This window comes from Anas acuta, chromosome 3, assembly GCF_963932015.1.
Source record: "Anas acuta chromosome 3, bAnaAcu1.1, whole genome shotgun sequence".
Classification (NCBI taxonomy): Eukaryota; Metazoa; Chordata; class Aves; order Anseriformes; family Anatidae; genus Anas; species Anas acuta.
The window spans coordinates 18,151,719-18,177,523 of NC_088981.1; the positions used below are offsets into that span (position 1 = coordinate 18,151,719).

Here is a 25,805-nt window from a genome sequence, read left to right on the forward strand (position 1 = left end):
CACACTGCTAAGTGAAAAATGGTATTTTTATCCCTCTTATCCCACAAGCAAAAGCTTTAGGGAAATTGCATATCGCATAAAACCTCCTAATTTCACTTAATGATGTTTTTGATTTCCACAAATAATTTCCATCTTGGGATCTCTCAGCAGTGTAAGAAGTCCTGAAGAGCTTACATTCACAAGAGCACCGTAAGATTAGGGTTGATTATGTCTGTTTTCTAAACTGAGGTACAGAAACATAACTCAGGGAAGTTTACAAAGATGACCAACAGCAGACATGGGAACAGCTGACTGCCTTTGGTCAAAAGGCTCTTTATTTCCTTCTGCTACAGTTTTCTGTAACACAGATGAGTTACTGAAAAGCTACTGCAGTGTTTTTGACACGCACATCTCTGTGCTAGCACTGGTAGCAAACATGCACAGAGCATGCAGTAATCTTGTTTTTCTGAGCGTGACAGCTTTTACTCTTGCTACTGTAGGTGGCAGTGGACTAACAGAGGAGGATGTGTCCTGTCCCAGGCAGTGCTGGTGAAACCCTCAGCCCTTTGAAAAAAAGAAGAGACCGTAAGCCCTGACTGCTTTGTGGGGGAGTACAACAGGGAGCAAGAAACCCCTCAGCTGCTTGCAACACTTGGAAAGCAGAGCAGTGTTTATAAGGCAGCAGCTGACTTATGAAACATCTGCTGCAAATATTCCACAACTCACTGAAAACATCACTGGATTTCTGGTGGTTATGGATGAGGCCATATGCACTGTGTGATGCTGTATTCAGCATAAGATGATTATCTGAGACCTCCCAAGGATGACAGTCACTAGCCATAGGGTGGGAAGTTGGCTGCTGCCTTAGAAACAGCAATTATGACCTGTGTTACTTTCCAGCAAACAGAAAATACTTTTAAAGGGAATATGCACACCTGAACTTTCAAAAGGGCAGATGTATGATCACTGAGAGAATCAGGAGGAAAAAAGCAGGCAAATAAAAATTAGGAGTACCTTTAACATGAAATTTGATGTTTGTGCTGTGGGGCATGACCATGGCTGCTGCCTGTGTCAGGGGAGAGGCCCTGGGGCACAGACCCAGTTTGTGGCTGTGTGCAGGTCCAAGCAGCCCAGCAGAGAAGTGCTGGCGGTGGGCACGCTGCTCTCCTGCACCTGCTGCAGGAACGGACAGAGGCGTTCAGATCCTGGCTGCCCATCTTTGCACAGGAGTTAACTTCATGTTAAGTTAATGCAAAAACCAGGAGATGCTGAGACTGTTGGGTGGGTCTTTAAAAATATCAAAGTTCTGAGGGATCACACAGGAGCCTGAAAACCTATCACTTCCCCTGTTTGTTTGCCTTGGGTCCCCTTTTCCCAGACTCCAGCTGTTCCCAGCCAAGCTAGAGGAGCTGCCCTGGTTATCACCTCTGTTGGGATGTGGATTGGGAATTTGACTTTCTACTTACCCCAGCAATTAGGAGGCTGCCCTGAAAGGCCAAGTGTCAGACGCTCTTTGTAGGAGTTTGTGAAACGCAAAGGGAAAGAAAAAAAAGGAGATGGAAAGGAAATGAGGTCTCACCAGAAGGGCAAAGCTGCAGCTTATCATAGATTTTAAAAGAAAATGTGAGGGCAGCCTTTGAGTGAAAATGTGGAAGGATTAGACAGGGCAATTTGACTCAGCTAGCAGTGGCATTTAGTATGGCTTCAAACCTGTTATCTCTCCTAAAATGTAACGGTAATGGAGAAAGCCCCTGCCATAGGAATGTGCTGCTGACCTGCCCAAGTCTGCATCATAAGAAAAGCTTTCACGAGATTGATAGGTCCTCTCCTCTCCTCTCCTCTCCTCTCCTCTCCTCTCCTCTCCTCTCCTCTCCTCTCCTCTCCTCTCCTCTCCTCTCCTCTCCTCTCCTCTCCTCTCCTCTCCTCTCCTCTCCTCTCCTCTCCTCTCCTCTCCTCTCCTCTCCTCTCCTCTCCTCTCCTCTCCTCTCCTCTCCTCTCCTCTCCTCTCCTCTCCTCTCCTCTCCTCTCCTCTCCTCTCCTCTCCTTTTTTTTTTCCATTTTATGTATTTATTTTTTTTCCAGCAGAGCATCAGTGCTAATGAAACAAACTGTCACCATGTACATAAGGTGTTCTGCCTCCTCAGTCTGTGCTGCTGCTCAGGCAGGAGGAATAACAGGACAGCTTGACAGCCTTTGTCACAGCTTGCACAGATACAAACGCAGCAAGACAGCATGCACAAGAAGGTATCACTGCAAACACTGCCTGCCTTGAAGGTGGCAGGCCAGGAGATAATCCCCTGTGGCACTGGTGAATGTCTGTAGAAGCCCCTGATGGGGCAGGATTTAAACCCACAGCCTCTGCGCTGCAGAAACCTCTGGACCCTACATCCCTTCAGACCCACTTTCCAGCCTGCTGCATTTTCCCTGCGAAGCCAGCTGGAGTTACTCAGAAGAATCACATGCTGTGTGTCTTATGATGCATCAGTACTGTGCTTGTGGTATTTGGGTGTGATGGTGGGGGTGACGGGGTTGGTGCCTCCAGCCTGCCTGGCCCCATGGCATGTGATTTCTCCCAGGCTTGGGGTGGATGTCCCAGGTCCAGCTGATGGCTGGAGGGACACCAGGGTTAATGCTTTTCCTCCGCATGCAGACACCAGTTCAAACACTGTCCTCTCCAGGAGCCACAGTGTGCAGATATATTGGCTGCTTTGTTCCTCACAGTTATATTTGAGTTGGCTGTGCCCTGTCCCAGCTGGGTGGGGAGGAACCAGGACTGAATGTTCACTGAGACAGACACCCTATAACCATGAGGAGAAAATGGCTGAGACCAAACTGGCTCCTCCGATTCAGATCCAAGTCACCCTTGGTGCTATGTGCCCGGTGCTGGCACTGGTGAATCCATGCTCCTGCCATTTTTACTCCCCTTAAAGCTATCATTTGTTTGCTTTGCTTTGTTACGAGTGTTTACAGAAGTGAAAGGTGCCAGCCCACCTACAGGCCGAGGGGGAGGCCTGTATGGCTGGGTGACCTCGGAGGTGGCCTCGTGCAGGGTGGCAGGGACGCCCGACACCTCGGCCTCCATGGGGGACAGCCTGATGCCGCTGCTGAGTCCTGCAGGCCCCAGTCCCCACAGAATCACAGGGTGGCAGAGGTGGGAAGCGTTGTCTATCTCTCCTGCTCACACAGGGACACCCAGAGCAGGCTGCCCAGGAACATGTTTTTGAATATGAGTATCTCCAAGGAAAGAGACTCCACAAACTCCTGGGGCAAGATTCACCTTTTCTGTGGCCCCTGGGCTCCCTGTCCAGCCAAACTCATGTAGGAGTCCTCCCACCAGCAGTGGGCTCAGCCAGCACCTTGATTTGTTCATCCTAGAGAAGAAGAGACAGAGGTGGCCTCATTGCAGCCTACAGCTTCCTCACAACAGGGAGCAGAGAGGTAGGTGTCGATCTCTTTGGTGACCCCAGAGAGCAAAGATCTACACCTACCTCTCTCTCTCTGGTGACCCCAGAGAGAAAACCTCTTCTCTCTGGTGACCGCTCTGGTGTCACCAGACCTGAGGGAATGGCATGGAGCTGTGTCAGTAGAGGTTCAGGCTGGATATTAAAAGGTCCTTCACCAAGAGGGTGGTCAGGAACTAGAAGAGGCTCCCAAGGGAAGTGGTCACAGCACCAAACCCAACAGCATTCAAGAAGAATTTGGACAACACTTTCAGACATATGGTTTGACTTTGGGGTAGACCTGTGTGGAGCCAGGAGTTGGACTCGATGATCCTTGTGAGTCCTTTCGAACTTGGGATATTCTGTGACTCTGTGTTTTATACAGTTCAAAAAAAAATAAAAAAAATGCCACATTATCACTGTCGTTCTCTGGGAGATGTGCTACTGAGGTGCCCATGAGGAAGGGCCAGGACTAATGCACTTCACCAGGGGACAGGAGAGGGGGGAGGCAGCCTATCTCATCCAGGACTATAGTTATAGGACTATAGGCTTACCTTGCTGCCTGCCCACCCTGAGGGTGCACTGCTGCAGCTCACACAGAGCTTGCCTCTCGGATGAGTTTCTGGAATTTCTCCTCATAAAAGTACTAGCTTATACCCTGCAGAAGCATGGGGAGCAGTGGCGGTGGTGTATTCTCCGCAGCAGCTCAGCCCTGTGCCTGCCTGCATGGGCAGATAATCTTATCATGAGCAGGCAGAGACGCGCATGTAAGCGGGCTGTTACCGGGTGCATGTTTGTAGGAGCTGGACAGCGGGATACATTCAGAAATATCACTGATTTTTTTCCTCCGCTTTCACACCTAGGAATAATTATATGCAAATGGATATTTTAATAATAATACTTTATTGTTTTCTTGTTGTTGAAAGCAATTAAGACTAGAAAAATAGCCCTTAATTGAAAAAAACCTGTAATACACAATCAGAAAAACAAGGGCCTGATTCTACAAACTGCTACTCGTGCAAGCAAAACATAGTCATGGTTTGTAACATGCCTATTGACATCAAGACTCTAAATTCTGCCTAAAACTGTGCCAAGCCATAAGTACAGGGGTGAAAAATATTACCCTTTGCGTTCTGGACAATATCATATGTACATTTATATATAAGTATACATACATACAATATATATGCACATATATATAAATTCCTTTGAGCTCTGGACAATATTCCATGTACATATATGTATGTATGTAGGCAGTATGTATATATACAATACGCATGTATACAATACATATATTTGTATACTACATATATGTATGTGTGTGATACCTGTGTATATTGTGTGTATACAATATATACATGTAAGTGCTTCTGCTCTGTAATCCACAATAAACGTGACTTGGACAAACAAGGACCAAAATTTACAGAGCGCTGGAGGCTGAGGAACTGAAAGTCAAACCCAGGTGTGACTTCTGCACCTGGCAGCGATCATGGTCCATGCCTTTTGCCTGCAGCTGTGTGCAGTACCCTGGGGTGGGGACTGAAATAACCTGGAAGCAGCTCCACCAAATCCAGCGAGGTCTAAGTCACATAGGTTTGGGTGAGGATGGATGCTCCTCTGAGCCCACAGGTGTCACAAGTCCTGTCCATCCATCTGTCCCTCACACCAGCGCCGCACCATTTGCCATGCAGCTGCACTTCTCGATGATCATGTTGGGAAACTCAGCTGCCTCAATCTCGGTGCGGTTGCCCCTCCTGACCAGGTACATGACAGGGAGTGAGGAGGTCTCGGCCACAGCGCAGGCACGTCCCCCAGCCCCCAAGTGCTGCAGGGACCTGGGGGGCTGCAGGCAGCCCCCCTGGCACCGGTAAGCCTGGTACCCAGCTGGCTCAATGACCCAGTACTGTGTCCAGGAGAGCTCACGGAAACTGATGTAGTGCTTCTGACGGCAGCAGGTGGACTTCCCCGTCACCATGCCATCCTTGCAGTCCCCGGGGCCCCTGTGTGTGAAGCAAGAAACAACAGGAGGTCAGGAAGGCTGAGGGCAGAGGCTGGCCCTGAGCCATGATGCTTGGACCGTGCCCAGGTTTGCTTTGAAAATTCAGGCAACAAAGTGAGTATGGTAACTCAGGGTCAAGGTTGCACGGATTTCGGTTTCATACTCACCCGTAGTCCTCCAAGTCGAGGGTATAAACCACCAGCTCGGGCTTGCCCATGGCTTTGTCCCTGGGGTCCTGCGAGGTGAAGCGCACTGCTTTGGCCACCTCTGAGGCATAACTGCCTACTCGCTCCCCCTCGATCCAGACCTGCAGGACCATGGGCTCCTGCCTCTTGTTTCGCAGCCAGTAGTGCACGGCCTGTGTCACGTCAAAGTTCTTCCAGCCCGACTCTCGCACTGGAACCAGCCTGCCCGTCAGAGAAAAGCCCGTCAGATAAAGCCTGGGCTCGTGGTGCTGTTGTTGCCACCGAGTAATTTGCTCCCTGTGCATTGCCATGTGCCTCAGCTGCCTGACAACTCTTACTGAGCAGCTCTGGGCAAGCACCCACAGCAATTAACTAAAAGAAGCACACAAAGCATGCAAGTCTAGCAGACACTGAAGGGAAAAACAAAAACCCTTGTGTGTGCTTGTGCTAAGGTATTGATACAAGCAGTGCAGGGTTATATGCAGCATCAGTGCTCGTGACAGCAGCCTGGTAAACTTAAATACTCCTGAACCTGCACCTGTCCTAGCTGTATTAGGGCCACAAGTCCCTGCCCACCCAAAAAGTTGGTTTGATGTCTAATTCTGCCTTCAAGGGTTGTAAAGTTTTCAGAAACTTTCGACTGCAGAAACATGCTTTTTGCATAATTTACTTATTGAAAGCAGCTAATGAGGTGGCCAATGGAAAGACTATAGCCAGGTTACTAAAGCCAGTAACCCCTGAGAGTTAGACTGAGAGGTAAGCAAGTCAGATGGAGACTGTCAGAAGGGAAGACCATCATCTGACACAGAAATGCTTCACTTTAATGCATTATTGCATATTGCAGGCTTAACTTAATATCTGCTTTTATCAGCTTGTTCTAGCCTTAGAGGCCACACAGCCCAGTTCTACAGATGTACCCAGACTGGACAGACCAGAGGCACACCCAGTGGCACCTGTCCCCATCCCGGGGACTGGCACCCCATAACCTACCGGGAGTCAATGAGGGAGGTCCTGTTGGTGCCATCACGCTGCCGCTGCACCCAGTAGACACTGACTCTGGCGTTGGAGACAGGCCTGTGAGACTGCTTAGCAGGCAGGTTTGCCCTGTCCAAGGGCTTCTTGAAAAGTTTCAGCTCGGCCATTGTCACCTCGCTGTTTATCGGTATTCTCCCCTCCATGTCAAAAACGAGGTTCTGGCGTGTGGGGTCAGGATAGAGGACGTCTCCCCCAATGTCTGCACACATTTCGGACAAAAAAAGACCGTGTCATTGCCATCCTCTGTACCTCATCCGCAATTATCATCACAACACACTCCTTGCATGCTCCCAAAATGATCCCTTGTGGCAGAGACAGCCACTAAACACACTTTTTCTAATGTGCTCTTGAATCAAGGTCTTGCAAATGCCCTAATTCTTCTTCTAGGTCTAAGCCTCTGCAACTTGGCTACAATGGAAAGAAATCTATATAATTCACCCCTAAATGGAGCAAACACTAAAAGGTGTGCATCCCTTTGTGCCAACACCATCTGTGAAAGCAAGAAACTGCACAAATTGCGATGAAAAAGTGTCTTCCTTTGCTGCCCAGGATGCTATGTGTGTCTATTAAAAGTAAACCAAGCTTGCAGCGTCCTTGCACAGACTCTGTTGTGTCTGCACAGCAGATTTCCTTGTGGATAATTTTCCCAAGCAAAATGAAAGGACCAGGGTGAGTGAAATATCCTCAGGAGACATATCACACCTGTTCCTACATGAATGAGAAGAGGACTTTCTGAAGCTTTGACTAAAAAACTGCAAGGTTTGCACTTTCTACTAACAATTTATTTATTTATTTATTTATTTATTTATTTATTTATTTACTTATTTATTAATTCATCTGCCCCAAATGCTTCCTGAGCACTAGGACTACTTTTCTCTCACGTGCCAGCAGCAGTCTGCCCTTTGCCAGGACCGTGGGGTCACCTCTTCAGCTGTGAGGAGCCGCTGACACGTGTTAATCTTTACGCTGCTGCTACACGCATGCTTTCCACCCTGCTCCTCTTCAAAGCCAGACCCCAACCTCGTTCCCCCGTGGGTTTGCCCGCGTGCAGGGACATTACCTGCATTGCCAGGGATTCCCCGGAGGATGCTGCCCAGGCTCGGCGAGGCGCGGCGCTTCACCCTGTGGCGCTTCAGCATGGAGATGTACTTGTTCCTCACGTGCTCTGGGATGACCAGGTCCACCAGGTCTCTCTTGTGAAGCTTAGGGACCTCGGAGAGTCCCAGCTGCTTCAGCAGCACCTCCTTGAACTCTTCCTGGGTGAAGGCACAGACTGTGGTGGCCAGGCAGAGCGTGCAGAGCATCTGGGCAAAGCTCGGCTCCATCCTCCTCCGGCAGCGGCCCCGCAGGGAAGAGCAGGGTTGTCACTGGGGCTGCGGAGCGCTCGCAGGCTGCTGGGGCAGGACAGAGGTTTTATAGCCAGCCTCGTCCCACTGGCACAACAAATTCCACAAGTGGGGATGAAGCAGAGGACTTGAAAGGATCGCCCCCCCGCCCCTTGATAGACACATGCCAGTTTAACACCTTCGCGTACCGCCAAGCCGATACAAGAAGGTTTAGGGGAGCAACGAGATTCCTTCACAGGGAAGAAATTTCCCTGCTTTTGTAACGCCCTGTGAAGTTCTGCCCCAAAGTCCCCTGAGCAAGCAGGGTCTCCTGTTTGGTCTGGGTCAGACAGAAAATACATCCATATTATACATTTGTATTAATACATAGTACTACATTGCTGTCAGTGCTGCACCATACAACTCTTAAAGGAAGCCTTGATCTTTACCCTTGTAGAGTTGTTAACTAAAATGACCAATATCAGTCAGGAGAATAAAGCTACATCTGAATGTCCACCCTTATGGCAGACATTAAAAAAAAATAATGATTTTTTGGGGGGTGGAGGGCTTTGATCTCTGACTATATGTATCAAACATATGAATCACAGCATCAAGTCATGGTGGTTGAATGGTTCATGGTCTTTTGCACTGCCTCTGAATCACAGGAGGTGGAAGATGTACAAGGCTGGTGTTTTGCTAAAATGTTCAGTCACTCTTTATGGATTCCCGAGTGCTTAATTATATGTGTGCTTAAAAGAAGATGGCTTTATATACAGGCATATAATCCCTCAGTGAAGGTGAGAAACCATGCTGCTTCTCCAGAACACAGGTAACAAGTGTTGGTGTTTGAGTGCCATCAATAACCACAACGGAGAGCTGTCTCTAGAGAGCAAAGCTGAAGCGGAGGCTGGATTGCAGGGGCTGCTTGTTCTTCCAGAAGTCAATCTTTAAACTTGGAGCTCACATCCTCTGCTTCCTTGGCCTTTGCTGACATAAAATGAAGGAATCAATTTTTGAAACCAATCCCAGGAGAAGGGAATTGAAAAAGCAGAACCTGATCGATGAAAGTCTTAAGGAGCACAGCATTAGGGGCAGATTCTCATCCTCTCCCGCAGAAACAAGCAACTGAACTTGTACAAAAGCACCCTGGAGCAGTTCATCTCTCCTTCAGGCAAGCGTGAGCCAAGGCAGCCTGCTTGGGGCATGGAGGAAGGAAACAGAGCCTGCAGAGAGAGCGTGGCCAGCCACCTCTGGTTAGGCTGCTTTGCCTTTGGAGCCTCTTAAAGAAACTGGCATCCTTAAATATGATGAAGTCTCCACTAGATGTTAACGGGGCACCTTCTTGGGTTCAACTGAATTCTAATGTGACTATAAATGCATCGGTTGTGCATGGCCCAGGGCAGTGTCTGCCTTAATTCTTTGTTTAGCATCTTTTTCAGAACAAATTATTATTTTCTGTGATATTATTTCAGTCCCAAGGCTCTAAAAGCAGTGAAAATTACCCACTTCGTTTGACCATCAGCTCTAACTCATGTCAGAAACTTCCGCTCTTGCAAATAAGAGGAAGGAAGTTTATTTTGCTGGCATCTCTGTGACTCTCTTAGCCCCGTGGGAAGGCCCTGCCTGCCCTGCTGTCCCCTCCAGCTGCATCTCCAGCTACATGGCACGTCCCTGACTGGCACACTGTTATGCTGGTACACGTTCATGTTGTGAGGGTCACCTGCTGCGAAAAATTACAGCTCATGCATTCGTAGTGGTCTCTCTTTAAACATGCCATAAGGCCTGATCCTGTAAACCTCTGTCCAGTTAGTCTTTATTTCTGGATCTGGATGAGACTTCTCCTGTGGCTGATGTCTGAGCTGCCAGGATGAAATCCCTTCCCTGTCTAATGTTTATTGGATGGTGATTTATGGACTTCACACGTAAAATAAATTTTTTGGAGCAAATAGTTGAGGCTCAGCTAGGAATCAAACAGAGGATGTGGATTGCAGACTTTTCACAGGAGAGTGATTATCCGGTCCAATTGGTGGATTTGCCATTCTGCCTTTGTCATGCAAACAAGAAAAGTCAGGAATTTTATAGTAGCTCTATTTGTGTAATGTGTATTAGAATCTCCACGGTGCATTCAAGGAATCAGAGTATTTAGAGGGGCTGTAGGGCACCAAGTCCCAGGAACTTAACAGTTTTAATGAAAGCCAGGACCTGTTGAAGGGAGAACCTCTATATTTAAGCTTTAAATTTAGTTTTGAACAGTTCTCCAATATATTTTCTGGGCATATCTATGCAGTGATTTTGGTAAATAAATCTAATGGCTTAAAAGAGAAAGTGTGAAAGGCTTAGCATAATTACACAGCCGTTATCCTGGGACACAGGAACGTTTCAAACACATTTTCAGTGTGCCAGTGAGGATCTGAATCCTTAATTTTTCAAGATCTGAATTTGCATGGGCATAATTATTTTGTATTACAGTTGGGCCCATAGTAGAATGGCCTTTGCTTGAGTGATGTGAAAGGCCACAGTTCTTGTGTGCTCCAAGAAATGCCCTGATTAGTTCAACAGGCTTTTTATATAGAGATGTGAACACATCTCTACACTGATTTTGGCCTGTTTTTTTTTTTTTTTTTTTTTTTTTTTTTTTTTTTTTTGTGTTTTTTTTTTTTTTTCTTTTTTCTTTTTTCTTTTTTTCTCTTAAAGTCTTTGTCTTTTGAGTCTAGAAGTATGAAGATAAATATGAAAGTGTTAAGATGCAGGTGTGAACTTGCCAAAGTAAAGAATAATTCAAGCAGAGGTTCTGTTTCTGACTTATTCAGTCTTAAGTCCCTCGTGGTGCAAGCACAGCTGTGGGATGGCAATGCATCCCCTGCCAGGGAGGCAGCCCTGGGTTTTGATGTTGCCTTTATTCAAGGAGAGGAGGGCAGTGGATGCCTCGCTCCCCTCTGTGTGGCTTCAGGACGGCTCAGTTTGGTCTTGGTAGGACAGTTGCAGCCCTTCTGCACAAGATCTGCTTAACGACCCAGCTGGGGACTGCAGCTTCTTGTTTGGAGGATTTGCTTTCAGCTGTGTCAGCAAGTTGTTGTGAGTCATGACCCAGCTATTCCTTAGATTGGCAAATATTGGTTCCTGTTCTCAAAAATGGAAAAAGAAAAAAAAAGAAAAAAAAAAAAGTGGTAAGCCCTAAATCAATTTCCTTTCTTCCTCAGAAGCAAGACCTTTGAGAAATTTGAGAAATTCCTCTACCGCAAAAAGGGAGTGAGCAGGCCAGAGGGTCATTATCTTATTTGTCTGCCACTTTAAATCCAAACACCACCAACCACCGGCCTGGTCTAGAAATTCTCTGACCTGTGTAATGCTTGTTTTTTGAAAATGGCACGTATCTGCTGAAAGATACTGGTAAACTGTCTGCCCGGGATAGTGGCTGTCCTTCTTTTTCTGCTCTTTCATTAGGGCAGGGATAGCTTGCACACTGCAAATAGCTAGAAGAACAGCACCCGGGGCCAGTACAGCTCACTGGAGGCTGCATGAGTGCTCCCTGCAGCAGCATCCTGCTCTGCAAAATCTGGCACAGAAAAATTTCCTAAGATAGTTTAACAACGAGAACTGCAGTCGTGCACCTGGGGAAGAACCCCAGGCACCAGGACGTGCTGGTCCTGACACCAGGCATGGGGCCCTCAGCACAAGAAGGATATGGAAATATTAGAATGAGTCCAGAGGAGGGCCACAAATATGCTCAAGGAGCTGGAGCACCTCTCCTACAAAAACAGGCTGAGGGAGTTGGGGTTGTTCAGCCTGGAGAAAAGAAAGCTCTGAGGAGACCTTACAGCACCAGAGAGTTTGTGGAGTCTCTGGATGTGGTCCTGGGCAACCTGCTCTGGTGTCCTTGCTTGGGGAGTGGTGGTGGTGGTGGACCAGATGACCTTTAGATGTTCCCTTCCCAACCTCAGCCATTGTGTGATTCTGTGATATGGCCTGATGGCACCAAACAGCTTTCATCTGGCTTCCAGTGGCAGCCTGAAAACAGCAGAGCTGCTCGATGCAGAGGGTTGTTCTGCACTAAAATTACTTTTCAGATTCTGATTTAATCTACAAACTCATCCATGTTAATTTTTGTGCCAAAAGGCTTTGTGCTAGATCAGGTGTCGTTTGACTTACCATGCAATTCCATGTGTCCCCAGCCCCCACCACTCCCCTCATAGTGAGTATAAAATCATAAAATAAGCAGTTATGGCAGCATCACAAGCTCCGACTAGCACAACTCTGGGAAACACAACGCAGAGTCTGACGGCTGACCTGAGCCACGGTTACTGTGACCTGGCAGCACCCAGATCTCACAGCAGACACAGCAACCACAGCCTCGGTGCCCAGCATCTGCTCTGCCTGCCAGTTTCCATGGTGAGTTTTGTGGTGCATCGTTTGCTTGAGCTACACAGGAATCATCCAGTTCATTGAATCTAGGTGAGGACGTGAGTCTGCTCATGGGGAAGAATTGCTTTTCCTTACCACCAGCCTAGGCCAGGCTGCACTGGCTGCCTCCAACCAAAATGCCTTGCAATGCTCTGCTGGGTTCCCTCTCACAAACGATGGTGGTGAAGCCCCAGACAATAACGGGTGGGATGTTCCCTTATGCCAGGAGTGCATTTGTCTCACAACATATCCCGTACAGTAAATGCCCTGTTTCATTTGAGACAGGTTGCAAACCTGGTTCTTATCTTGAGTTTGGTTATATATTCCTGAAACTTTGGTGATATATGACTTCGATTGCAGACTCGCAACACACCTTCCTTAAGCAGCCTTCTGCTTTTACTTATGGGCTTGATTTGCCCAAATGGCCCAGACAAAAGGACATCTGTTAGGAGAGGAATGGATAAAATGTCCAAAGTCCCACCATGTCCTTGCTCAGCTGATATCAGCTGGCTTGCTCTCAGGGTTTGTGTTGGCAGCATTTGCAAAGTGCCAGTGTTCTGGCAGAAAAGAGCGCTCTGAGAATTATTATTATTATTATTATTATTATTATTATTTTTCCCTACAGAAAAGCCAACACAACTGTTTAAATACAGCTTTTTCTGTCCCTTCAGCAGTCTCCTCCCCGCTGCCCTCATCTATGCTTTGTTTGTAGCTGGGGCAGCAGGATTTGTGACCACTCGACAGCAGCTACAAAATAAGCTACTAGGAAAAACAGTGAAATTCAGCAAATACTGTTGAATTAGATAAATACGCATATGTCTGTAACTTGTTTTCTTTACACCACCATATACATTATTGAGGAATGTCCCAAAAGCCGAGAAATAGCTGTATTTTGTAGGAGCACCACTTAATTTTCTAATAAAGGAATATTTATCTGATGAGTTAATTTTTTCCCCCTCCTCAGAGTTGTGTGTTTACACTGTCAAAGCTGATCACCTGTTTTAATTTAAGGGTATGTTTTTGCTGACTTGGTGATGCAAGTGAGAGTCCACCTCTGGGCTAGGTAGTGATGGAAAAGCTCTGAGAGGGAGTGGAGCTGTGCTAGCCTGCTGCTCATACTGCTGCCTTCATAACACTCTCACCTGCACAACCCGCTTCATTCCCATACAGCCAAGTGCTCCCAGTGAGACCCACACAGAGAGCATTTATGTCCTGAAGCATGTTCTGCATCCCTTGTAGTCCTGTGCTAAGTTTTGTAGCAAGCGGCCTCCCCATTTGTTAGAAACACACGTGTTTTCCTGTCACACGACTAGACTTGGAGTGCTATTAATATTGCACCTCTGGCAGTGAGTAGCCTGGCTTCATTACGCATTGTATTTCCTTTAGTTAATTTTTACTCTTATAACTTTTGCTTCACTGAATGCCTTTCCCTCTTGTGCTGTGAAGAGAAAGCTAATAACTTGTTCCCCACTCAGAGAAAGAGTAACGCTGTATTCCAGGAGCCAAACTTTATTACCAGGAGAAGCTGCAAAAGAAAAATTATGAACTACATGTTAACGCAAATTGAATAATTTGCATTACTAACTTTGCTGGAAGATGTTTTTTTTTCCCTGTAGGCCAAAAATAAACATGAAAGGCCAAGAGAAGTGAGATGAAAAATGAATCTCTTCCACTATGTGCTGCGAGCTGTCATGCAAAATAGTCATTTGCTAGTTTAGTGCAAAAAAGAAAAAGGCTACTCCCTGCATGAAAAAAAAAAAACCACATAAAAAACAGTGCAAGATTGTAGAAGACAAAATTAGACCATAGTACACACAGAGAGGACAAACTGAACTGATAATTACTTTAGACTTCACTCATTTGGTACATCTGATACGTTGTAGAGTAACTGCTCAAAGGCTTCCTTCCGTTAGTCCTCAGTAAAATACATACTTGCTCAGCGAAATATATATTTGCTAAGGCACCGTCCAATTTAATGTTAAATTAACATTATCTTGTTAATGACTTAAATTAACTTGGACTGTGTCTTAGCAAGCATATTGGTAAAAAAAAGGTATCTGTGACAGCAAGAAATTGAGCTAAACTACTTGTAGATTTGTTTTCTGTCTCTAACATCTGCTGCTGAAGCAAAGTTGGGGCTGTGGCACTCAGCAGGTTTTACACCGTGGAACCTAGATGGATTCAGTTTCAAAATAATCACTTGCACATGGCTTTTTTCCTTGATGTTTACAGCACATTAGCTCTGTGATCAAAAGGATGATAAAGTGGAATTCAGAATGGGTCCAGCAGCACCACCAGACCCGGGTGAGCTGGTGGGAAGTTTGAGGGGTTTTTGGTAGAGTCAGGGGGTTCAAGAAGAACAGAACAATGTAAAATGATGATAGGGATCAGACTGTAATCCCTCATCTTGATCCTTAACGTTAACTCTTTTAAAACAGAAAGAGACAGACATTATTTGCTGTAAACTTTGCATCATGCAGCACTGTTTCTTTCTCTTCAGAGAGTTCTGCCGTCTCTTCTGAGAATGGCCTCAAAGGACTTTAGAGTATTCTAAATGCATTTAAAAAGATTTTATATCTGTTAAAAAATTTCAAGCAGTTAACATTAACTCATTCTACCCTTCTGTCTAGACTGTGTACCTTGGTACATCTTTGACAATCACATAACAACTAATATTAAAATAGCCCCCCAAATTTCTTTTGCCTTCAAACAGTGCTGCAATGTTCTGAAAGGAGGGTGTACAGGTCAAATGCCTCTACTCAAGCAGTTACTACAAAGCTGTTTTCACTTAAGTACTTATTGTTGTTACAGTGTTTTTAAAACTATTTTCTGTATGTTATTACTTTTTAATAAAAAAGACTTCAGTATGAAAGAACTGGAGAAAATACAGTTCTTTGAGTTTTTGACTCCAAAACAGAACACAAAGGGGTATTTTACTTCAAGTCAGAGGTTAAATTATGTAATTTCCTGCCATGTACCCATATCTACGTAAACAAAGGGTATAAAGTCTTGGATTTAACATTGCCCTTGTAAAGAGTAAAATAAAGTTGTGTGACCTGACTAGTTTTAATCCTTTTAGCATTTATACTACAGGACCCTGGGATATGCATCGGGTTCGTTTGATTTTAAAAGGGAATCTAGCCACACTTGGCCACATCACTTGAAGCGTGAAACACAAACTTCAGGTTTTTGTTTTTTTCTTACCTAACCATTTGCTTACTTAAACGCATTAATCCAGGTATGGCCAACGTTTACACATAGCAATCAAATGCATTTCTGAACCTTACTTTTAGATTCAACACAAGATTTTGTAGGAAATGCCACACACTCAAACCTCATATCTGTAAGCTTTCCAGGCTGAATAACAGTAAAGACGTGGTGACTAAAATTTGCTCTATTTATGCAGCATGGCTGTTGGTTTCAGCATCACCAGTATTGAAACCAGAGTTTTCCAACAAATCACATGTGTGGAAAAGTTTTTCAAAGGCACAGAAAGGAACTCAAGGCCATCTTTCATTGATTTGAGCAAAACTGGGGTGATTGTCTCTCTTTACTTTGATTTGAAAAGAGATGGAGGAATATTTTACCTCCGTGACAGCAGAACTAGAAATAAAGTACTACAAGCAGAGCAGAGACGTAGGTAACCTGGAATTCATTTGAAGTACTTACTCAGTTTGACCAGATCAGTTACAACACCTCAACAACAGACGAGAAGAAAATGGTGTTTTCAATAAAGTTCAGGTTCTGCAAGTCCAGTGTAGGGAATTTGAAAATCATGTTGTGCAGCAGATTTGGAAGACTGGCTCCCCAAACTCTGGAAATTGCATTGCGTGGTTTGTTCTCAATCCCTTGTGATATGAAAGCTTACCTCTGGACTTCACTGTATTCCCAGGCTGGAAGACTCTTAAAATTTATGCTGTCCTTAATAAGCAAAGGCTCAGATGCATAATGGAACATGAAAATATGTTATTGCCTTGGTGTGCCTTTGCAACTGGTCCAGAAACCACAATAGTTACAGAACACAGTTGTCTTGTTTCGTAAGAAAAGTGGATGGGAACTGGTTTCTTAACAATATTTCATGTCCTCAGAGAAATGTTCTCACTCTGACAATTTGAATAATAAGTTCAAGGTCTTATACTGACATACAAAATCCTTCTAATCATTACAGGAACTATAGCGAAAACGAACTACGGCACAAAGGCACTATGATCAACCTGGCCTGCCCTTCCTCAGGGCAGTCGGTCATCTGGGGCCTTAAATCTCAGGTTTGCTCCTCTTGGGGCTCTGAGTGCCACAGTGCCAGCTTGCAGCTACCCTCTCAGCTGTGTCCATACAACTGCATGTGGGGCAGTGCCAGGAACTAATGCAGAAAGTGTAAAATAAAAGGTGCTGTGAAAGCAGGAATAGCCTGCTCCCCTGCTGCCACGAGGCACGGACCTTCCTCCTGCCCTGGATCCTGTCTTGCACTGGGACCTGCTTTTAACTCCTCCCAAATTAATTCTGATCACTCACCTCATTATAATCTGGTATATAATCTGCACATATAAGCATCTGCTTTACTGGGACTGTGCAGAATGTCAACAGGAAGGGAGAGTTGAAGAGATTTAGGCTCTCCTCCCAGTTCTGTCCCTGAGTCAGTATAATGACCTTGAGCAAATTGCTTTGGCCAATATTTTCAAGTCCCTATTTAGTCACTAAGATAAATAACATGATTTTCAAAGGTACCAGCCAACCACAGCTTCTATCAACAAAATTCTAATCACCAACAGACTAAAACAATTACAGTACATACACTGGTAAAACAAGTGATATAACTCTTGTCAGCTGTTACTGTGTCTTTACAGTGAGGAAAATTCTCCACTGATCCGTAGATTACCTGTGTGTTTAAGCCCAGTAGGCAGTGACAAGATGACTTTCCATTTTTACAAGATCAGGAGCACTCTTACTCACAAGAAAATGTTAAAGGCACCGTGTACAGCTGGAAGGGTTGCAAGTGAATACCTTCATACTCTTTGCATATATTTGAGAGGAGAAAGATGGAAAAAAAAATGATTAGGAGAAATAAAATCATTATAAAAAAGGAGATGTAGGAAAAAATGAATGGGGAGAGGAAATAAACTACTACAGGAAGAGGAAGGAAAGAATGGATAGGGAGGGATGAGAGTGGGAAAGCCAGAGGGTATGGTGATCGTATGTCCAAGAGGTGATGACACACTAAGGACTGTCCTGTATTTAGGCAACTCCTCTGTCTCCCTAGACATGGAGGGGCGATAAGGTACCCTGAAGGACCCCCAACATACCCACGGTGTGGCTTGAGTGGCAGTCATGCACCTGAACTGGTTAGATGCTGTTGCACACCACACAAACTCTACCCAAGCCAGGCCCTGGGTGCAGGATCTTTCTGGATGGAAAAAGCCACAGTGCCATTGGTGGTGGCTGTTTGCTGCCGTGACAGCTGTTCACATCCTCCCGCTTAAGGCACTTTGCATTCTGTCACCAGTTTGCCCCAGACACTTGCACCTGACCCCCTGCTTGGGCTCACCAGGATCATCCAGTTGTCATTATTGTCCCCCCGTGCTCACCTGCTGCAGTGTGAATGTGCAAAGGAGCCGAGCCACTGCCACACTGCAAAGTGCAACAGGGACTTTCTGTGCTCTTTGCAAAATGAAACTCTGAAATTAACAAATCACACCTAATGGCTGAGTCACACAAATCCACACAGATAATTATTGGTGCAAACTGCCAGGCGTTACACTGTGCTATAAAGCGTAACTCTTAGTTTGGCTGCTTCTGATCTGCTTTGAGCTAGCCTGAGATGAAAATAAAGTCAAAGCTCTTTGAAATCCTCACAGACTGCACTCAGACTTTTTTTTCTCTCCATCTTTTAATCCAGGAGTTGGAAGTTTGCACCCAAGGAAAATAAAGACCACACGTTTTAAATGTTCTTTCAAAAATATTGAATCCAGGTTTCTATTTAAATATATTCATATTTTAAAAATATGATTATTTAAATTATAACCATCTACATTAAGGCTTAAGCTTTTAACATTTAAAAATGTTGTAAGTTACATTTATAAATGTTCAAGCAGCGTGCTTGATACTGACCCTTGAAGGCAAGCCAAGCCAGCGAGCTAGGCAGGGCCATGATGTCGGCCTTGGAGTCCTGTTTGTAAGGATGAAAGTTGAGGATCTGCATGGACTCTGCAGATGCACTGTGGATGAAGCAGTCCAACCACTTCAGTCTTGCTCCAAGTTGTCAAACTGATTAGTATTTGAAAAAAAAAAATGGGAAAACTAGTTTTCTTCTTCTGATCTATTTTGATTAAAAACTGGATTTGAGAGGTTAATCAGCATTAAATTACTTTCAATTCATCTTGGGGATACATGTTCCCTCATATCCTCCTGTCTTGGCCCTCCGATAGTTCAGACTGCAGGATCTCCTGGGGCATTTTGTGGCTCCTGTGCAAGCAATTGCCCAGCTTTCTGCTCAAGGGAAAATACGCTAATATCTATCCAGGTCTCACCCCAGCGCTTTTGCAACAAGTTGTTTTGTATGATCAGGACAGCTGTGGAGCACAGAAACAAGGACACCAGACCGCTTTGCTATAAAGCTAACATATACTGTACCCAGGGACAGCAAAACATTACACGCTTTAAGTGGTTGGTGATATCATCACCAATGATATTATCACGCTGGTGATAAATACACCTGCCTCCTGGTTCACCTAAACCAAACATGTGGCCAGGTGCTGTCCTCTTTGGTGGAAGAGACCAGGATGTGACAGATGGTTTCTCTGCCTCTCTCTCTCTCCCAGGGAGCTGCCTTAATTATAGCTAGTGCTACACTACCTATGCATTAAATCCTTTCAGACTCTATCTACACAAGGTTAATGCATGGATAGACATTAACATAATATGTAAAGTCAGAAAACACTGAAGTCATTCATGTTTCAGGTCTTCTTGTCCTAGTTTTATACCAAAATATGCCACTTCAGCAATGGTCTCATTTCAACACCCTACTAATAAACTTAAAAATTCTGAGTATCAGCAATAGATTCTCCACAGCTGCATCTACCCACAAAACAAAGGTCTGAAATCTCATGCTGAAATCTCACACCAGTGAGTGATGAGGAATTACATGCATTGCCCTGTGGCAAGGCATGGGCCTGTCTAGCCCAGGCAAGACTACAGCAAGGTTTGACAGCGTTCGCAGCTGAGGTATCAGTACAGAACACAAGGAACACTCCCAGGGACTCCTGTTTATACATAACAATGACAATAAAGACAATGATCCCAAAGCACAAAGTAGGAACAATACCTTGCTGTTTAATAAATCACTTTTAAATGCAGAAAACATTGTTATAAGCTTTCTTCCCCCCGCCCCGTGCATTTCTCACATACTTTTCAGAATTGCTGTTTTAGATTGATGTCATTTGTACATTTCAGTACAATTCCAGCTTTCATCCAAATATAACTTGAGAAAGATCATGAGAAAAATATATCATGCTCAACCACGAACAGCAAGGTCTCATGCAGCATGTCCTGTCTGATGCAAAATGTGAAAGAAAAATAAGGCAAATTTCTATTACATGTTGCTAGATATATTTGGTTAAATGGTTTGTATAATAGCGAGCTCTCTTGATTAATAAAAATGCATTCAATCCTTAATGCAAGGCTAGTTTTACCTTGAAAATCAATATTATCTATGAATGAGAAGCAACACTAAGAATTAAAAAGGACAGAGAGAAATGAAGTGTAATTAACAAATTTAAATCTGCACTTGCTGCTTGCTGATTTGTATTATGATTAGAGTTCATGTAAATCTGTCTATCCGTCTAGATTTTTCTATTTTTTTTTTATTGCACACATTTAAATGCTCAGATCTTTAAAAAAAAATGCCCACACTAAATCCTTTGGTATATTGAGATTTGTAAACAGATTGCTAGATGAAAGCAAAGATTAAAAGGTAGCGATGAGCTGCCAGGCATGAAACCTGAATTAAATCCATTAAGATAGATTTGAATAAGCAAATAAGTAAGGAACAGCAAGCTGAGCTGAAGGTTTTCTTCAGAGAGCAGCAAAAGTAACCACTTCAAGAGCTGCCACACATGGTAAAGCATCAGGCCACCTCATACTCGGTCCGGAGACTATTGATGTTTTGTTGGAAGTTCACCCATTTAGGGAAGTCCTGCTGTGATAAATCAAACCTAAAGTGACAGGTCAGTTCTTCAGCCATAAGGTCATTTAATAAAGTACCTTTGCCTGAGGGTATAACTCAAGTAAGGGAACAGTCCCACACGTAAGTGTAAATACTTCGCACACTTGTTCAACTTAGTGCTAAAGAGCAGTTGAGATGGGTATGGAGCACGCAAAGTACAATAAAGATGGAAGAACTTTAAATTCTGTTGACCTTCTCTGAGGCTGGATTCCATCTGCTCCAGCAACGTAATTAAAAGTTTGCTAACTAATGACAGTATGTGGCTTTTGTCACCAAAAGAACAGACAGTGGTAAACAAACCCTTATTTACAAGAGGTAGAGAGAAGGGAGATGTGACTGCTGCTGAAATTAGAGATAAACAAAATCACACCTCCTAGCTAAAGAGCCTGTCTAGACAGGAGAGAAAAAAAAAAAAAAAGACAAAAACTTGATTTATTCTTGTGAGAAAGAGAGGGGAAAATGATTTTGCAGTGAGAAAATCAACCAAATGGATTTTGATCCTGAAAGTATAAGAGCTGCCTGCAAGCATGCACTAAGGCTACACCTACATGGTATATCTACTCTGCTATAGCCACGTCAGTAAGATTTTATTTCAAAAAGAAAAAAAAAAAGTTATAAGTATTCCACTTTTAATTCCTGATTGAAGAATTATTATTACATGAAAAGTTATTCCAGAAAAGCCAGGATAGAATAGTTATTCTAATATACTCATGCCAAACATCTTTCCCACCAATTTAGCCCTAAGTAGAAGACAATGTGTTTTTAAGCAGAAACCATTAACGCCATTCAACAATAACGGATGTCTTTATTCCAGCATGAATCTGAGCCACTCTGCTTTAAGTTGAGGACTTTTACGCCATTTTGTAACTACCATAAATGTTCATGGCCAATTTAAAATCACAGGTTATCTGCATTTATCTGCAATTATTCTATCTTAAAATTTCTCTTAGTTATTGCATATAACTGGGACTTTTTCCCTTTTTGCAGGATGGAGTGGTGGAAGGCACTATATGTATATACTATATGTATATATAATTATATATAATTATATATATATATATATATATATATATATATATATATATATATATAGTATATAAATAAAATGGCTGGGAGCAGCATAGTGGGCATTGCATCCAGGGACCTAAAAACACAGAGTTTGAATACAGGCAGAGTTGAAGATGGAGAGGTAATAATGGGACTGCCAACTAGAGGATATGCTGGCTTTTAGGCAGCTCAAATGCTAAAAAAAAAAAAAACATTTTAAACACAATTTTTTTAAAACATAATTTATTTAAACATAAAAGTTGAAAGATGACTCAGTACTGGCCTGAGATTTTGACTAGTGTAACATGAGATTCCAGTGCCTTGATGATTTAGGTGCATCAAATGACTGCTGAGGGAATACTAAAGTTAAGGGTAGAGAAGCAGTGGGCAGTGGGGCCTTGCTGCACCGCATTTCTAGCCTGTTGGCTCGAAGCAATTCACTTCCATCAAGGAGAGGGTGTCCTTGTAGGTGGCTGGGAATCATTCTCATCCCAGCCCTATCATAGACACAGTAACTTAAACACCCTAGCTCCGCTCTGCTCCTCTCTTCGAATATTTCACAAAACATTCCTATTACTACATCTGACTTTCTTTCGGAGCTACCCATCTCAGCATACAGCCTGCTTCACTGCCACCTGTGTGCTCACCCCCTGTATCTGACTGGGATTTCTGACATTCAGTGCCCTGCTTGAAATCCCACCTCTTGTCCTCCTTTTCTGCTAAGAACGAATAAAGTACAAAAAAAAAAAAAAATCTCTTTGGGGATCTCATTCTTTGGGGAGGCCAAAAATGTGTGTCACGGAGGCACAAAATGGTTTCCTCCCAAACACAGCACTGTAGCTCACATTAACATTACAACTTGAACATCATGAAGAAGTTACAAAACGTTTTAGGCCTCAGCAGAGATTTTAGTCTTTAGGAACCAGGATAAAATTTTCATGGATATGCCAGGAATGCCTAAAACAGCTGTTGTAAGCCCCTACAGATATCATTTAAGCACCGTTAGATAAGCAGAAAAGTCGTCTTCTAGCGTTTTAAAGGCAATTCTATCATATCCTGTTGTTTTTATTTTCTTTTTGTTTTTCTCCTGAAGTTTTTTTGATCCTTCTGTCTGGGAACTAACACAGCTCATAGCACAGCTCGGGGCTACTCCCGAGACCAAACCACCCCTTCTGGCTGTGTGCCCGCCTCTCCCAGCGCCACGTATCGCTCGCTGCAGCACCACGGAAGAAAGGGAATCGTGACAGCACGACCAGCTCCCCCCGAGGTACTACAGCGTCCCTTCCCTCAGGTCAGCGCTTTAAGCTTTGGTAAACACGACAGGAAAGAGGCGGGCGGCAGCGGCTGCCCCGTCATGAGGCAGAAGCCGCCCCGTCCTGTCAGGGGGGCACCAACCGCCGCCGCGCGCCCATTGCCCGCTGCCCGCGCGGCCCCGCCCGTTGCCGCCGTTGCCCTGGGCGCGCATGCGCGGCCCGCGGGACGTGGAGCCGGGGCTGGGGCGGTGCAGGTAGGAGCAGAGCGGGGCTGGGGGGCGGCCGAGCCCCGGGGGTGCTGGAGGGGTCCGGCCGCTGCCCTCAGCCCGGCAGGGGGGGCCGGGAAGCCCCGGGGGGAGTCGCTGCTGTTCTGTCCTGTGAGGAGAGGCGTCGCGGGTCCTCCTCGGCCGGCAGCGGGGGGAAGGAGCGGGGTTGGGGGCTGTCTGTGAGGAGATGCAGCGTTGCTTTCATGCTGACTCGCGGTCTGGCGTGGCCAAAGTTTCCAAAGTTTGTTAAAAAAAAAAGTCTTGTTCTTCTGTCAGCGCTAGGTTTCAGTCCTTAGAAAGCAAGGGCAGAATTATGGCACGATTAGGTGTGTTTTTTTTTCACAGCGCACCTGTCCGCTGAGACAAAACCTACCTCTCCAAGTGTCACGCAGTCCAACACTTAGTAAATGCTGCTTTGGGAGAAGTATTCTCTATAGTGATTTTATTATTGTTATTATTATTTTTGCTCTTCAGAGGGAGACCTTGAGCTTAATCATATTCTTCTTTTGTTTTTGTTTTCAGCGTCCGGAACAGTGCTGTCATGTGTGCTCTTCTTCTAAAGGCATGATGTCCTAAAAGTAGCGTTCCTGGACCTGTGATGAGGACCTACAGTCTTTGATTTTGAAGGATAGAGGTTGTCTGGGGTATGCTTTCTTTATGAATTTATCAGTCAGAGTGTGTTCTGCATGAAGCACGCTTTTGTCACAAGTAGGTAAGGACGATGAAGTTTATAAGATCCAAGAAAAGAAGTGTTTGAAATAGAAAGTCCCAAAGTACATGGGCAACTGCCTGCAGTGATTTAAGAAAAAAACAAACCCAAACAAAACCCAAAAAATACTGTTATATCAGCAGCTAAATCTTGTCTGGTCTCATATATTACTAATTTATTTGAGCAAGTCAGATGATTAAAATGAGGTACATGGCTGTCTCATAGAAAATTGGAAATACTCTGTTCTTTCATGGTAATGATATATTGTAATTACTGTGCTGCTCTCCTAGTTAAACTCTCCAATTGAAAAGGAAAATATTCCAAGAACAGAGAAAGAGGAGCATGTGTATTTGGTAGTATTTTTTTTTCTTCCTTGGTAAATAGTGGCAAATTTGTTAATAACCTCAAGGTTTTGGATTCAAACATTTGGATGCGAAGTTCATAAGCTAGTGTAATCACACATGCTCATTTACTAGGAGCCATCTTTGAACTTTTATAGTTTGTTGGAATATTCAATGCCCTGTGTTACTCCTAGAATCAGAATCCAGCCTGAAAGTAGTTTAGTGTTATAAGTTAGATAAGAGAGGAGTTTGTGTGTTCTTCTGTAGCCTTCCTCAGAGGTCTGCACGGAACATGGTTGGTTAGATGTCTGGAATTCTTGCTTGGGCTCTGCTAGTAACTGAGTCTACTGAATAACTGAGTTACTGCAAAAATATTTCTCAGGTGAAGAGGAATGATTTATTAAATACAACTTCTTTTCCAAAGTACTTTCCTTGTCGAATCTTACTATGTTCGCTGTACTTAATGATGATAGTACATCTCAGAAATATCAGGAAGGCTTTTCACATGGTTGTTTCTTTTTTCTTTTTATTAAGGGAGAGAGAAAATGAGCCTTTCCTTGTTTCTGGATTTTGGACATTCTCATCTAGCCTACTACTGGAATAGAAGTGTACCTTTCAACTCAACAAATGAGACGTACTGCTACAGCACAGCCCGGGGCAGCACGGTGCTCCAGGGAGTAACTTTTGGTGGAATCCCAACTGTCCTGCTGCTTGATGTAACCTGCTTTGTTGTAAGACCAGTTTCTATTTCATGTATTGAAAATACAGGGGCCATCTCAAAAGTTAGACACAGAATTCTGCACAATTTTTATCAGGTAGCAATTTGTTTCCGAGAACCTTCAGAATAATAAATGTGTTAAGGCTGTCCTGAGAACTTCAAGGTAGTTTACTTTCAATTATTGATAAAAGCTCTCATGGAAGTGGGATGATGATGTCACTGTGTGTTGGATGTGTAGGTGTAGAGAGAGTGCAGTATGATGGGCTCTGTATTTAGAATCATGGTGGGCTTTGTGTAGTGGTAGCTCAATTTTCTATGTTTTGTCTTAATGGCAAGATCATTTTTTCCTTACTCTGGGTTTAACTCCTGAGTATGTTTTTCAGAACAGGAACACCACTACTAAATTGCTTATCCATAGGAAAATATCTTGATTGTTTTACAGGAGTTACAGTATGGAAAATCTGTCACTTCAGAGATTTTTGAGTTAGATTTTGTGAAGCTGTCAAAGAAATAGCGTTCTGATCAGCTCAGTCTGGACAAAAGGAGAAGCAAGACTATCTGCTGATCTGGAGGCTCCAGGGCATGCCTGAGACTCCAATAAAATTTATGGTTATTTCAATGAGTTTGGTCTTACTGGTCTTAAGCCACCAGAAAAACAGAACTGTGCAACTGCAAATGGGCCTGATAAGTAAGGTTTCTGGTAATGAAATGAGACTGAGGGAATCACAGTTCCTGAATTCTAGAAGGCCACTGTGGGGAAACTTGAAACCGCCTCTGTGAGGTCTGAGCTGGTAGTTCCATAAGAACTAGAGGATGTTCCTAAAATTACATAGTGACATTTATTAATATTTTGTTGGACTATTTGGGGGGATATTTTCTGAGCTGTGGT

The 25,805-nt window shown here is 44.2% G+C and overlaps 2 protein-coding genes across 2 annotated transcripts in view; one reads left to right on the forward strand and one right to left on the reverse strand.

The window, feature by feature from the left end:
- Nucleotides 1-3,143: 3,143 nt before the first annotated feature.
- The window catches only part of LOC137853514 (left-right determination factor 2-like), a 58,874-nt gene continuing 36,212 nt past the window's right edge, over nucleotides 3,144-25,805 (reverse strand). Inside the window, exons 3-6 of the mRNA XM_068675945.1 lie at nucleotides 7,699-8,029; nucleotides 6,594-6,837; nucleotides 5,586-5,825; nucleotides 3,144-5,419 (exon numbers count right to left, since the gene is read on the reverse strand). Coding sequence (XP_068532046.1) covers nucleotides 5,080-5,419; nucleotides 5,586-5,825; nucleotides 6,594-6,837; nucleotides 7,699-7,963 — 1,089 coding nt within the window. The 5' untranslated portion in view covers nucleotides 7,964-8,029 and the 3' untranslated portion in view covers nucleotides 3,144-5,079. The remainder of the gene's footprint in view (nucleotides 5,420-5,585; nucleotides 5,826-6,593; nucleotides 6,838-7,698; nucleotides 8,030-25,805) is intronic.
- The window catches only part of TMEM63A (transmembrane protein 63A), a 27,535-nt gene continuing 24,712 nt past the window's right edge, over nucleotides 22,983-25,805 (forward strand). Inside the window, exons 1-3 of the mRNA XM_068675944.1 lie at nucleotides 22,983-23,136; nucleotides 23,671-23,792; nucleotides 24,733-24,929. Coding sequence (XP_068532045.1) covers nucleotides 24,744-24,929 — 186 coding nt within the window. The 5' untranslated portion in view covers nucleotides 22,983-23,136; nucleotides 23,671-23,792; nucleotides 24,733-24,743. The remainder of the gene's footprint in view (nucleotides 23,137-23,670; nucleotides 23,793-24,732; nucleotides 24,930-25,805) is intronic.